Raw genomic sequence first — 15846 nt, forward strand, 5'->3', positions numbered from 1 at the left:
ACAGTGCTGCCAAAATGTTAAACTCACTGCTACACAATTAAAATAAATGCTTTTATATATATTTATATTAGATGTGACTCTTTGTCGTTTCTGTTATTATTACCTGCTGCTTTAGTTGTTCTGACTGCTAAAATCATCTGTTATTCCTAATTTTAAAGCCGATATTCCGTGGGTCGGGGGCTCGGATCCTTGTCACCTTTTTCATACCTGATGAGTTTGCATCCCTGATTATATTTAAGACTGTTTCCCTTTTTTTAAGAAAAGTATCGAAAAAGAATCGGAATCGCAATTCTTGACTTGGTATCGGTATCGAAACCAAAATGTTGGTATCGTGACAACACTAATTGGAACTGTTGATATTTTAGCATGCTAATCTTAGCATTCAGCTCAAGGCACCGCTGTGCAGATCTTTATCCTTATCATTACATAGACACAGTTTAGCGTTTCAGGAGGCACATTTACACTATCTAATGGTTACTGAAATCAAATGTAAAAAAGACTGTTTGAATACAAAAGAAGTAGAATTTTACTTTCTAGGACTTGTAATGTTCTATGTTAATCTAGGAGTGGACACGCACAGAGAGATGTAATGTCAGGCTTTCAAAGAGCATTGGATGTAAATATAATTGGATATCCAATCAGTACATTCCTATTTTCTTTTCTCACAGACTGTGCAGTTCCAGGGACGTTTGAAGTTCCTCAACGGTCAGAAAAAGAAGTCCGGCTCCGGGGCTCTGCTGCCCCCCCAGCTGGCTCTATTCTGCATAGGTGTACCCCTCCTACTGCCCTCCATCACCGAGATGAAAATGAAGAACATGTTAATGCGGGGAAAGAACAAAGGAGGAGTTGGGTAAGAGACCTTATACATGAGCAACATCTCACAACTTGTACTAAAGTTGTGATGATGTACTGTACAGTGTCCTAGTGTAAATGTTATGGGGGTGCTATAGTGAAATGAAAGGTCAAGTTTTATTTTTTTTCACAAACTTGAGGTTTGATGCATCTTGGCAACGTGTTATCTCTTCTGGAGATTTCACTGAATTGCCTCACGGAGTAAAGGTCAGACCTTGAAAGGCCACAGCAACTAAACTGGCAACAAAGTAAAGTTAAATGTTACACAACGATTCACCTATAGAATTAAGTAGTGACCTAAGTAGTAGCCTAGACTAAGATCCATGAGGCAATGGTACACAAAAAAGTATTCAAAACAGTAGAAAAAACACATGGGCATCAGTCCATGTATTATTGTTTATTATATATACCAGTGTGTTGCCCAGCAACAGCCTTATGAACACCCAAAGCATTTACCCTTAGACTCAGTTACCAACACAAACATTAGCTCTCTCCTCACCCAGCAGCCTCTCACAGCAAACCAAATAAATGCTGGACGCCTTACCTGTGGCCAATTAGGAGCAAATGCATGCATCTGCTTGGAAAGGGCCCTCTGTGCTTCATGCATCATTAACGACGTTGGGAGGCTGACAGGCCAAGAGTTGAGCTGTAGTCAGAGAGCAGGGCCCTACCACCCCCTCTGCTGTTCAATCCTTCAAAACATCATCCAGCTTTCTTTAGAAAAATAGCAATTACTTATAAGTGGACAGCATGTTGGTTAGCATGTTGGCCATTACGTTTAATGGCTTGGAGTCTTCCCGTCCTTTAAGGGAAAAGTACTGCAGGTCAGCTTAAACAAAGAACACCTTCTCATGTAATGCAATGTGCAACAGCTGAAGGCAAATGCTGCATTGTTTTGCTTATAAACTAGATCATCATTGATCCTCGGGTTATGGTTGTTGACTCTGTTCTCAATTTTCACATGAGATGTATCCTGGAAAAGATGAGTCACTTTTGGAATGATTCTCTCATGAACCAAACCTAGACATTTGGGCTGTGAGTCATTATTCAATCAGCAGAAAAAGACACTCAGTTTATGGACATTCCCAAACGGGTATCTGAGCAGACCAATTAGGATCAGGAGACCACCTCTTTATCAAGGACTACAACAACTTTGTATAATCTGATTGGTTTGCCTTTTTTATTTTGTGATTTTTAATCTCTTACTTCTTTTCCTGACCTCTCTTTCCTCCCCTGCCTTTTCTCATGCCCTCACAGTGAGCCTGGAGACCCCCTGCGGAGGCACTCTTTCAGTGGAGGAATGGGTGACATAGCAGACCCTCTCCTCCTGACTCCTGGTGGAACCCAACGGGGTCAGCACACTCCTTGGACCCCGCTCTCCAAAGACAACCTCAAGTACCGCGCTGATGGTTACTACAACCAGGATGAGCCCCTCAACTACTGCAAGTCCACCATGGCTCCCCATAAAGGGGTCAGCCCGGGCCTTGGCGGGGGCTGGCCTCTGCGGCCGAACTCCGGCCCCCTCAGATCGGGCCAGGGTGTCGGCTACATCCCCTCTAACCGCATGAACAAGGCCGGGCAGTACGGGAAGCCATATCGTCTTTCCCCAAACTGCCACAGCGGCAGAAATGGCGAGGTGTTTGTGTCCAAGCTCTACGGGAACGTCCAGATCCCCTCGGACCCAGATGCCTACTGCGTGGATCTGGTGAAGAACGAGAACGGCTACGGGGAGTGCTACGACGGCCATATGATGCCCGAGATGCAACCTATCAAGATAGAGCACGACTCTGACTCAGAGAACGGCTGCGATGCCTACGGGCGACCCTGGGGGTGCCGCGACCCGGAAGCCATCGACCGCCGCTATGGTAACGGGGTGTACGACCAGAACGCCCATCTCAAAACAGAAGCAGAATATTACGATCCGCAGTACTCGCCCTGTCAGCGAGGGAAAGCGGGAATCAGCCCGCCGTACAACAACGGCAACTATCAGAACTATGCAATGAACAACGGCGGGAACGCAACCGCACGTCTGTTGAAATGTGACAAAGACATGGGCAATAACAATGACAACAACCAGTTCAGTCCTCAGAGACTCTCTCACTCAAACTCTGTATGCAGCAACCAATCCGTCAACCTCATGGACACACACGTCTTCCCACAGGACCCTCACAAGGCCTACATGCACCCAGACTACAACAAGCATGGCAATTACGAGTTCAAAGGTCACGGCATCGTCCACTCCATCAAGCGGGAGCCCATGGACTCCCCCCCGTGGTCTGAGAGCACTCACGACATCAGCCAGTCCATGATGATGGTCGGTCAGAGGAACGTTATGCCATGTGTGATGAGCACAGGCCACCAAAAGTCCAGTCCTTACACTTATATGCCATAAAAGTGTAAACACAGAAGATAATCTCACACACATACACTCAGCGTGCATCAAAGTTCTTTGTATGGCGCCACACGCACCAGCATAACATTAGGATTCCCAGGATGTCAACATTACGACGATCTCTCTGCTGAAGAGGTCACAATCAAGGCTCAGGTTCTAGCGTCAGTGTTGTGACAATCAAAAATAATACTTTAAATCCACTTTATGGATAGATTATTTTGTTTGTAAGGAATACATGTTTGTTGTGGCTCCTAGCACTTTTGCAGTTTCGTGACAGTGAGACGAATTATGTCTAGAAAGACAATTTCATTGTTGTTTTATGTGTTGTGTACACTTGGTTTATGTGGGAGAAACAAAGATTTTGTTGTAAAAAGAGACTTTGTACACAGGAGATGACTCACTGCCGGGTTCATCAGGTGGGTGGGGGGGGGGACTGATAATGAGAGCATACTTAGTTATAGTTAGTTAGGATAATCTGCCCTGATGGAGGTTTTTTGCATGTTTTAGTGCTTTAACTATACATCGTCTACCTTTTTCATTACTGCCCTTACCCCCTAATCCCACCAGGAGCGTCTGCGCTGCGGCTGCAGCGTTTTTAGCGATCACGGCCACTCTAGTCAATGGGTGCTATTCCACCAGACCCATTGCGCCGCGCGCGGCTATAAGCGTCCCAGAAGCTCCTCGCCGCAAGGAATTTCTAAAATATAGGATGAATCCTATTTTTGACGCGGCGCAGGCAGGAAGTAGAACGTTGATCCAACAACTGCGAGGCTGCACACACGACGCTCCGCTTCCGCAACGTTTTGAAACGCGCCTGGTGGGTTATGACGCAGGAGGAGGTCGCAGCGCGGCGCGGTCGCAGCGTGGCGCGGCGTGGCCGCAGCGCAGACGCTTCCGGTGGGATCAGGGGTTTAGTGATGTATGAGTGGAATCTAGTGGTTTCTTTGCATTTCAGACTTGTGTTAAATGCACTTTCAGAGTTTTGAAACAATGTTGCATACAGTTTTTCAATGCGCGACACAACAAAGTTCCCATTATCTTTGTTCACTCAAAATGTGTGTCCTCAATCACATTTTTCTTGAGCATAGTATGCAATGCTAATGCTATGCTTTTGTCAGAGAATGCCTAAAAACTCCATGAAGGACAGTTTAAAAAATGGCAGAACACGTGTGCAATTTGTAGTTAATGGACCAAAACATGTGAAACTATTGGCTTTAGTCACCACATCGGATTATTAAACTAAACGCTGATTTCACAAATGAAGGCATACATACATTTGGAGAAAAAAACAACTGAACATCAGCGGTGGTCTAAGTTTGTACTCCTCGGTTCTGACCCCCGGTGGTAGAGATCCCCACACTAGAATTACCCTTTAAATGATTGACCTACGAAAATACGACGAATATCATTATCAGTTGAAGTGTTCGTTTGAGTTGAAGGAAAAAAAAATACTATCTATTGTTAAAACGTTCTTTAACGCACACAATAATGTTATCCTTTTAAGTCGTGCAACCCCTGTCGGACATACAAGTGATCATTAATGTTGTACAGTTTGGATTAGTGTTTACGCCAGGATCAGCATTTCAGCATATACACTTTCCGTGTTGTCTTTTGAGTCCGAAAAGGCGTCATCTTCACAATCAATATTTTTGCACAAATGAATTCAAAGCACCAACATTGATTCAATGTTAAAGTCTCAGTTATGTGAAGCTGCTGTTGTAGTTTCTAAGTTGCACTACTGGGAGTAGTTCAGTTGAAGTCCCGCCTACCCAGACAAGTTGTTGAGTCGACACGCACAACGTTACATGGTGTCACTGTTTTTGAAATGGTCTTTTTCTCTTTGTGTGTGTGTTCATTTCAATAAATGTTTGATGATTCGTATTTATTGTAATTTAAAATCTACAGTTTTGAAGGCTTTTCTGTTTCACTAAGGTAATTAAATATGGCTTTTATTTTCTTGCTATCTTTTTGATAATTGTTCAGAAGACTGTCATACTTGTCTCATGGAGGAGGTAGCTGCAAGGTAGCGAACACAGTGTACATATGCAGTGTCTTCCAATGTTTCTACGTGTCTTTTGCAAATGGGACTTATCTATTAAAATACTTTTTCTTTAAATGGAAATACGGAGTGAAGTGTGTTTTTTTTGGACATTAGACGGATAATAAAGAGAGCAACAAATTAATGCTAGCTTGATGGATAACACAAACATGTCACATTTGATGGTATTCTGGAATACCAAAAATACTTTTACAGAGTAATCAGATTAGACACAGTTGATTAGAATATTACTATTGAAATAGATGAGTAGAAGTTAACGGCAACTCAGCTTTGTGAAAGAAACTGTACTTTGTAAAACAATGTCATAGTATAATGTAGGTGCACCAAAAGTAAATAAAAATGTCATATTAAAATAATGGAGCTAAAAAATGCTTTACAGTATGAAAGATCGCCTAATTCTATTGTTCCGTTAACGTCCCCACCTCTTTAGTATCTTCTGAATTTTTCACGTACCTCGAAAGTGGTCTCATCCTTCAGATTTGTGTCCCTATTAATAATAAATACTCAGCAGAACAGGATACAGAGTATCTCTAGCCACATTGCCTGTATGATTAATGCGCTGTAAAGTTGGCATGACAGCTCCTTCACACGAACTGGGTAATCCTACGCCAGTCTCTCACCACTGTCTAGGACTAGGGCTACAGCCAGGGGAATATGTGTGTCCACAGGGATGTATGGGGCAAGGATAGAAGCAGGTTAGAGATGTTACCTAAAATGTGTGGTAAAGTCCATGTCCTCAGGCTGCCGGAAGAGCCGGACCTCTATCCTACTTGGTAGTTATTTCTATTTCCTCTGCACATCAGGTTTAAAACAGTCCAAGAACATAGATTATCTTTTTTATCCAATGTTGCTCCAACTGAACTGGGGAGCGATTTCAGGTAGTATAAAATGTGTTATCGTATGTCCTGCTTAAGAATCTTTGAATGAAATACATTGGCCTACATTCGTAGTTAGCCTGACCTTTGACCTCATAGGTACATAAGAATAACTAAGTACTAATGAAGCTAGAGGCTCAAATTCTTGTTTAAAGAGGCCTTATTATGATTTTTGGGGTTTTCCCTTTGCTGTAGTGTGTTCTAGGTTTATGTGCATGTAAATGGTCTGCAAAGGCTAAAATCTCTGTGCTTTCTCCAGAGGGAGTTTCTCTCCCATGTATCATAATATGCCCTCTCCTCACCTCACACCAGAAACAAACATTGGTGATGAAGTAGATGTCACAGAATAATCAGAATTTTATAGTTGTGCAGCCATCACCTCTTGATCGTATATGACCTTTACCTGATTTAAAGGACCAAGCATCTCCTACTGATAGTTCAGCTATCTCCGCTCTCTAATCCCTGTTCCAAAGCTTGTGTTTGTTTCACTATAGTCAGAGTATGGATTATCGGGAATTACAGGACACACAAGGATTAGTTAGTGAGGAGATTTTACTTATTGGGTCGGGAGTCTATGTGCATGAGCGGCAGTTGGTGCGTTTGAATACTATACTTACTATAGCGAGTAAGTACCAGATAGCCACATCTAATTACAGGACATCCTGTCATGACCTTCACATCTTTAACTATATTACACAAATATAATCCACTATGTGATTAAAAATAGATCATATAATATCATACCATGTCAAATAATTAAGCATTTTGATTCAGTTTTGATTATGTAAAGGGTGCAATAGAACAACCAAATCCTGGGAAAAGGACAGTGATTACTGCATGAAAATAATAATGTTTTAACTTTTAAATGCTGTCAATAAAGTTTAAATAAAAATAACTTTGAGTAGATTTACTATGGAGGCAATGCAGTTGCTGATGTTTCACATTATCCTGCAGCCAAAACAATAGAAGTCACTCAAAAAATGATTGGTATCCTCAAAGCCAGTATTTCTCCATTTTAAACTAAACTTCCTATGAGTATAATCTCCCTTTTCAATTCATCTGATGAGTTTACCGTGGTCACTCGCGTGACAGTTGAGAGGTCTTGTACTTCCTCTTGGCTTAAAAAAGACTCAATTAAAATCTTACTTCCTCCTCTGGTTGCAGACCTATAATGAAACACTGCAAGCATTCAAATACTTTTCAGAAGAAGTATGATGTTCATTGCTTGAATTACTGTACAAACCTGGAGCTAAAGGCTGAATGATCTCCATAAGTGATTGATACAGTTAACAATCAATAAATGACTTTTACTACATATACTAACTACTATCTGTTTGCTAACTAGACTTGCACTCAAACTGTGGACACTACATATTAAAAGGTATAAGGGCATATGTAATAATACATCAGTCTGAACAATGGTGAAGCACGTATCCGTGGCCTTACAGGAATCAAGGCCTGAAACATTAATTACATATGATTGTGAGTGTCTTTCACACACACACACACACACACACACACACACACACACACACACACACACACACACACACACACACACACACACACACACACACACACACACACACACACACACACACACACACACACACACACACACACACACACACACACACACACACACCATTTTATTTACAAGTGAGTAACTCATGTGATACTGTGTACTCTTTAACATCCCCCCAAAGGAGTACTTTGCTTTTGTCTTACTGTATTTTCATGATTGTTGATGTGACAATGATGGCCGGGATGCGGCTGATTTTAAATGATTAATATTCGTTGTCATGCACGCAACCTTCCATCACGCTATCTCGCCATATGACACTTGTTCTGTACGGAGAGGGGAAGAGGTGAGAATGAAAAAGAGTGGGACGGAGATGGAGGTGCAGAGGCAAAACCAAGAGGTGAGAAAAGAGAAGTTCGCTTGGGAAAAGGGGTGAAAACAATGAAAAGAGCACATCCAATCAAGAGGGAGGAGTGACTGCTTAGGGCTACTGTAGTGTAAGCAAAGTGTTTGATGCTTGTTGACAGCTGTATCTGCGGGGGGGGGGGGGGGGGGGGGGAGAGAGAGAGAGAGAGAGTGTGTGTGTGCGTTGGTGTGCAGACCAAGACCTATAATCCTATACTATGCAAGGTTGCGTGACCGTTCATACCCCACTCTTTGCTGCTCCGCACACCATTTGCACTAATTGGTCACACCCACTCTCTCTCTCTCTCTCTCTCTCTCTCTCTCTCTCTCTCTCTCTCTCTCTCTCTCACACACACACACACACACACACACACACACACACACACGCACGCACGCACACGCACACGCACACGCACATATAGGCAGATGCACCAATGCATACATCGACACAACAATGTCCGCATCTCCTCTCCCCATGTCCCCTGCTGACAATGAGGGGAATCCTTGAGGGTATATCAGAGACACGCATGTACACTTATGCATGCACATATACACACACCCTACTAAGCATATGGAAGATAGTCACGCAATCCCCTGCCCTAACCCCCACAACCTTGCTACTTCTGAGTGAGCTATAATGAACAATAAACAGCACCTTGCATCATTGCTTACTTTCTTTAGCCGTGTTAATATATCTTAACAGTAGCCTTTTGATGTACCCTAAATCACCAGTAATGTTCCATTTAAAATTACTTCACTCCACTGATTTTTATAAAAGTAGTTGGTAAAAAGACTATTCTTTCATACAATTTAAGTATCAATGTTTGGTCAACTTTTCCTTCATAGCCTACTACTAGCCTACTACGTGCCATTTTCCAACCCTTTTATCGTCTAAATATAAAAGTATTTTCACTGTTTTTCATTACTTCTAGCTCACTTGTTCAACTGTAAATGCTACTTTTGGCCAGTTTATTCTACAATTTCAACAGTAAATCCATCACCTTTTACTCGTGTTTGTGCTATTTTAAGCTAATTGTTTGAAATGATTGCCTGCGTTTAGCTATCTATTTTCAATTGTTTATTTATAACTATTCGCTAACTATCAGCCAGGTATCTACTATACAGTACATTGACTGTACCTAAATATAACATGTTAAGACTTTTTAGCCATTCATTTTAGTTATTTACACATACGTTTTAGCTGACTGAGCTTGCCTGCTAGCTTGCAAACTACTTTTAAAGTGCTATAAACTGGTACTTGTTCATGCTGACTTTTGTACGTAGATATTGAATATTATAATATTCAATTTAGTATTTTTACATTCATGTTCCTTTTATTTGAAATCAAACAGATACTATACATACACATCAAACTATAAAAAACGCATGCACAAAAGCAAACAAAGGAATATTAGAAAAGGGGGAGGGGGGGTTTAGGGTCAACCCATCAGAGTTCAAATATGAACTTAATGTATACCACAATCAGTCTAACAAGAGAACCAAGTGTTACAAATCTAATTGTCTTTACAGATTAGCAATCTATTTTGTCACATGGAAGGACATAGGGACATCAACCTGGACATGGGCATTAGTTTTACTGCAGGGCACTCCCACAGATAGGGAAACGGGGTGCCTCTTTTTACGCAGCCATGCCAGGGTTTGTCTGTTTGACCATAGATTTGATCCTATATTTGCCTATTGGCTGGGGAAAGGGGGCTCCTATGTCCTTCGTCAACTAAGTTGTAGTGACTTAATTAGAACTGAGGAGTGGCTCACAAGTTTATATATACTACACAGTAGACAACACACCAATCGTTTCCTGGCAACAACACACTGTAACTTAACATCTATACCCTTATCTGTTGCCGTTGATTATGTCATCAAATACATTAAAGCATTTTTGGTCTTACCAGCCCCCAGGCAACGGGAGAGAGAACCCCTGGGGTACATTGGGTGGGAAAGCCTGCTCTAAAAACAAGATGAAAGGAATGAGTTGAAGAAGAAACAACATTCATATTTTCAGTCGTAGGGATGTAAAAATAAACTGCTGAATGTGATGGAATTTAGTGGGACGCAATGTTAAAATGAAATTGTGCATGTATGTGCCCAGGGGCGACGAGCCTGTTGAAAGGTTACTGAGTGCAACTGGGTGATTCATAAAATAGACATGCAGGCCGCAGCTGACCGTGACTCATACACACACGCACGCACGTACACAACACACAAGCAAGCCAGCTCTTTCTCTCACACACACAACATGCTTCATAACAAAATTCAACCCTCTACTGCGTGTATCTACCATCCATCCACAAATATTTATATATTCGTATACACTTCCGCAATCAATCCCGCAGAGCAGGGCCAGCAAACATGATGTGAACCTACAGGACTAGTGAATGCTCTAATAATTCCCATGTGAGATTATGGGGAGAGTACAGTGAGATTATGGAGCCGCTGCCAGCACTGCCTGTTTTGGTTTGTGCTCATGCTCCAGTTGACTGATTAATCTGTGAGGGTTACCCGAGGATAGAGGCCAAGGCTTTCTCTTCTGCTGGTGAACACTTCTACCTACTGGTCACAACTGCACACTACTCCTGAGGAGAAGTCTTATTATTAGAGTAATGTTAGTGAAGCATTCCTTTGCCCATATTTTCGCTGATCTAAAGCCTGTATTGTATAATTGACAGCAAGTAAAATCTTGTGGCATTGTGACACTGCCACATATGTGAGGAAATATATGGTTTATTTCTCCTGCTGCAGTGTCCCTCTCTCCCCGGCTTTAACTTGTTGTCACCCACTAGTCACTAATCAGCTGTGCAGTTCCCCCAGGTGCAAGGGGGCGTGGCTTGGGAACAAATGGAGAAATAATTGTTTGGAAGAGGAGTTTGTTTGGAGAAAGATGAGGAAGCCTGGCAACTCTACAAAGTGAATTAAGAGGGATTTTTCTAATGTGTACGGTGTTACCTCCATCTGCTGAAGGAACATAAAGACAAGTGGAGTCTGAGGACCATACATGCGGGTGAGTTCGATTCCTTTTTGGGACGTTTTTCTTCTTTTTGCACTGCAGTTTTTCTCCATTTTTACTGGATTATTCCGATGCATTAAGAATACTTTTTCTTCTGAGATGTGATTGTTTGGGGCAGGTAATTCATATTAAAGTTGACATTAAGGTTCCCTCTATAGTGTTCTTCCTTTGTTTGGGTAATTAGATTTTAAGAGGACCCAAATCATTATCTTAAAAAGGTTTTAGTAACACAGTAGCCATTGAACCTTTTTTAAAATACAACAAGGCTTAAAAGTTAAGCTAATTGTTAAAATGTGGCCGCAGGCGGAACTGACTTTAAAGTTTGAAACTGGAAAGGCAGTGCAGCAGCTGTTTTCTGCCTTATGTGACTCATTGAGATGTTGTGGCATGCATTTAATCAAAGGGTTTCAGAATGAGGATATTAAACGGTAGATTTAGACACCACGAAAATTGGACTTTATGAATATATTCTGTGTTCTGTTGGGAACTGATTTAGATAACAGAAAATAATTCAGTCACTGACCATAAAAAAAATATACACTTTATTTGTTAACAACGTGGAACATCGTCTTTCGTATCTTAATTTCATTCAACTTTCAGTCTCTGTGGGGTTTGTGTTGGCTTGTAATGGAAAACTATCTGAATCAAGATGAAGGAGTTGATGATCAAGAAGAGCAATCCAGCAAGCCAGATCCACAGGAAGGTGTTGTAGCCTTCAAACTCCAGGAAGTAGGCCGGGCCCAACCACAGACCCTGACAGTGGGGAGAAAACATACATTTCTTTATAACAGTCAATTCTGGTTGATTCAATCAAAAATATTGAAAAGAAAGTTATAAAGAATAAAATAATCTGTGAAGTTGAAGACCCTGTTTTTGATTACCATTTTAAAGCTAGTTTGATTTGTTATATGTTAAGGTTCATATCTGAAGTCCTATTTAATACAACATAAATTGCAATCAGGTGAATTACCTGTCCAGCAAACCAGAGGATCAGCAGTCCCACTCCCTGTTTTAGTGACAGACTCAGGTGAGGGATGACCAGAGGGAATAGACAAAGGTACCACAGGAAGTACTATGAAAAGGGAAAACACAGAACTTGTTAAAGGCTTTAAAGAAATCTTATTTATAAATGCATATTATTGTACACTTCCCTCGCAAGCACTGTGGTTAGCCCCATGGCTGTCAAAGTGGTGCAGAAATTAACCACAAATATACACTCTTTTCTAATTTAATTGACAGTGGAATGTGTAAAAACAAACAGTGGGATGACTAGTCTCTTGAGGACAACTTAATCTGACAATGACCGCAACACAATGCATTGTCTGATCTCTTAGACCCTGTTTTATGATGTACCTGTGAAGTGCAGACTTTGTTGAAAGAGACAAAGATGGCGGTGTGCAGGAAACAGCAGAAAGACAGGTCGGAGTGAAAGGCCCATGATGCAACCAGCAGCAGGATGAGCTGAGGCAGGAAGGCTGCCAGGCCCAGCCACTGGCTCCACCCGCTGTCTGCACCAACAGAGGAGAAAATCATTTGACCAGACATAAGGCTGAGGAGAATGGCTAATAAACATACTTTTAGAGTTATAACTAATTTATGAATGGCTAGTACAAATACCTGCGGTGAGGTAGAGCATGTAGAAATATGGAGAGAAGTTGTGTCGGATGTCCCTTCTGGTCAGATGGTACAAGTAGGTCTCATGAAGGAACTCCCATCCATACCTGACAAGAAAGGGGAGGATTATTAATAGAAGACAAGGGATGATGCGGATTATTTCGTATTTAGAAATACTTCAAATTAGACTTTTGGTTCGCTGTTTCTATTACCTTCTTAAGACTTTAGGGGGAGGTTTAATATATATATATATATATATATATAATAGCATGACTAACAAGATATGGGATAAATTACAGACAAATCTTAATATTTACCACTCAGTATGCAGATTTAAAAAAAACACAGTCACAATAAGCACCTTTTTTTTTTTACTGTGTGTAATTTAGTTGCATATCTCACATGTAATAGAAGAGTGCCGTCAGCATACAGAAAACTCCTGCTGCTACACTTGCAAAGAGAAATAGCTCCCGGTTGAGGAAGCTTCTAATAAACCGCATTAAGCTCTTCATCCCCTTTTTGTCCTCTGATCTGGTCTCTGTTGTGCGCAGGGACAGAGCAATTGGAAGAGCATATGTCACCGGGTAGATCTTCATATGGACTGACAGACCATAGAGTATGGCTCCCCACATCAGATGCCGGGCTAGAAGAGCACAGGTAAAGAATATTGGCACAAGAGCTGTGTATATTACATACAAGCAGTATCTACATCATTTTTTACAGAGCTAATGTACTTTTGAAGCTGCAAGGCTTCCACACCCTTACCTTCCATACAGAGTAATGTCCCCAGCACCAGTGCAGCTAAGATTGACTCTGCATTCCCTCGGCTGGATACTCCAATGGGCAGTGGGTTGAGGAGCCACAGAGAACAAACACGCAGCGCAGCCTACAAGAAAACCCCCCCAAAACACAACTTGGAATACATTTCCAAAAAGTGTTGCATTACAGGGCAAAATGAATAATATAACTTAACAAAAGTACAAAATGCTGAAAACATACCTCAGTGCCAAGACCTTTGAGAAGAAGGATTTTGTAGATGAGCAGTCCAGAGAGCACATCACACACAATGAAGAGGATCTTTCCAAACACCATGCTGAGGTAGATGTTAGGGGTGAGCAGCCAGGCGAGGAGAGGGGTGTAGCGGTATGTTGATCTGTTGTAAGGGGACTGCCCCTGTGCAAAATAAGTATTAGAAACAAGAATTAAAGTATCAAAAATACTTATCGTGCAGAATGACCCAATTCAGTGTTGTACTTTCATATTATTGGATTATTATAATAGATGGATTGACAATTAACGATGCAGTAGGAAGAACTTTGATTGCTTTTCTTAGTTTTGTTGTGACTGGTCAAGCTGGAGCTGGACTTTAATGTAATAATGCCTCATATTGCACTCCAAACTCATCATTTATGTTGTATGTAAAATCCTCATCTGGAGGGAAATTAACTATAGTTGTTATTGAGTGTAAGGAATAAAGTCATATTTCACTAGTTATCGTTATTGTACATGTTTGAAGATTGAAAGGTAGTATAGTAGAATTAGTATAGCACAATATTTGTATTATAATGTCAATAGAAGTATCTAAAAATGGACATAATACTTGATAAATTCCCTTTCCAGTATTTTATTAATTGACTTATAACTGTTTTATCTGGCTACTATACACTTGCCACATGAGTTATAATAACAATGCTCTTACCTCAGTAATAAATCTTGCAGCGTCTGTGAACACATGGTAGTCAATGTCAGTGTACTTCACCACCATAGTCTTATCCTGGTAGTCTCCATAAGCGACCAGGGCCAGTCGTATAACGAAGGAAGCCGTGAAAAGGACATGTTTTTCTGTTAGCTTTGTTATTAGCCGCTCCATCACCAGCCAAGCAGAGTAAACCAGATCAGCAGGCAGCACCTGGAGCTAAAGCTGCCACTCTGTCGTCTTTAAGCGGGTAAACGTTAGCCGAATTGCCCGTCTCTATCATTTCATTTTGGCTTTAAAAAATAAATAATGGATAACACTGCCGTCCTGTGTTGTCAATAAGCGATTTGTTTTAAATAAGCAGACTTCAAAAATTACATCCAGGAAGTTAACCGGAAGTGCCTTTCCTAACTTGTTCTTCTTCTTGGACTTTTACCAACGTAGCGACAAATTAACGCCCCCTAACGTTCAGGAGTGAGGTGCGTTTATTGACAACGACAATTCATCCTTTTCCCCCTGTATGGTGTATTTAACACACTAAACATGTCCCATTGCTTTTATTTTGCTGCATAATTCTACGACTACCTGCTATGAAGAATTAAAAACGGTGTGTCCAACATAGCAAGCCTTTGCCTTTCCTCCTGTTTCTACATGCAAAATATATTTTTTAAACCGGTTAGACAAGACACTAATTTGATCTATTTATCTTCTTAGAAAACGCAAATTCATGTTTTCAAACTGGCAGTTAAAGGGTTAAAATCCTGAACATAATTTAACATTTGGTGTTTTTGATCAGGACTGAAGTTGATAGAAAGATTGAACCCCAAAAAGCTTTTTAAAATATTAATCAGTTTTTGGAAGTGGACATTTTTGTCTGAATGACTAATGTGTTCAATCTGATTTTGTGCAAAAACTAATAATGCAAAAAAATACATTTTGTTGCTAATCTTTGACATATCCAAGACTGTTATAAAAAAAAGAGCCAGTCCCCAGATATGTATTTTTTGGAAAATAACTAATTTTCTGTTTTCATCATGAAAAAAACCAGCAGTTTCATGTATTCAAAATGGCATTTAAAGGGTTAAAATCCTGAAAATGATTACATTTTTGGTATTTTCTATTAGGGCGGAAGTTGCTTTAAAGATTGAACTCAAAAAAGTTGTGAGAAAAACCTGTTAATATAATGTGTTTATCAAAGTCTTTTGCAGTGGATATTTTTGTCTCGAATGACTAATTTGCGTAGTCCAATCGAATGATACCGGAGGGTTAAGAAAACCTGTTACTGGTGTACTTTTTATGACAAAGACAGCCTGTAGAAATAGGATTCCAAAAGTAGTACTTCCTCATACAGAAAGCATTATACTACAGTCAGTTTGGGTTAAACATTAACAGTGTAGTGTAGTATT

At 40.8% G+C, this 15846-nt stretch overlaps 2 protein-coding genes across 2 annotated transcripts in view; one reads left to right on the plus strand and one right to left on the minus strand.

Annotated features, from left to right (window-relative positions):
- ahrra (aryl-hydrocarbon receptor repressor a) overlaps positions 1 to 5326 on the plus strand; it is a 59217-nt gene extending 53891 nt beyond the window's left edge. The window contains exons 8-9 of the mRNA XM_034108344.2: positions 669 to 850; positions 2110 to 5326. Of these exons, the coding sequence (XP_033964235.1) occupies positions 669 to 850; positions 2110 to 3244 (1317 nt within the window). The 3' untranslated portion in view covers positions 3245 to 5326. The remainder of the gene's footprint in view (positions 1 to 668; positions 851 to 2109) is intronic.
- Positions 5327 to 11649: 6323 nt separating this feature from the next.
- Positions 11650 to 14859, minus strand: pigm (phosphatidylinositol glycan anchor biosynthesis, class M). Its single transcript, XM_034108597.1, has 8 exons — positions 14444 to 14859; positions 13744 to 13917; positions 13510 to 13630; positions 13147 to 13387; positions 12748 to 12851; positions 12484 to 12638; positions 12101 to 12202; positions 11650 to 11883 (listed from the first exon to the last, which is right to left on the minus strand). Exons 1-8 carry the CDS (start codon positions 14612 to 14614, stop codon positions 11716 to 11718), a joined length of 1236 nt encoding a protein of 411 aa, XP_033964488.1. The 5' UTR covers positions 14615 to 14859; the 3' UTR covers positions 11650 to 11715.
- Positions 14860 to 15846: the final 987 nt, after the last annotated feature.

This window comes from Pseudochaenichthys georgianus, chromosome 20, assembly GCF_902827115.2.
Source record: "Pseudochaenichthys georgianus chromosome 20, fPseGeo1.2, whole genome shotgun sequence".
NCBI lineage: Eukaryota > Metazoa > Chordata > Actinopteri > Perciformes > Channichthyidae > Pseudochaenichthys > Pseudochaenichthys georgianus.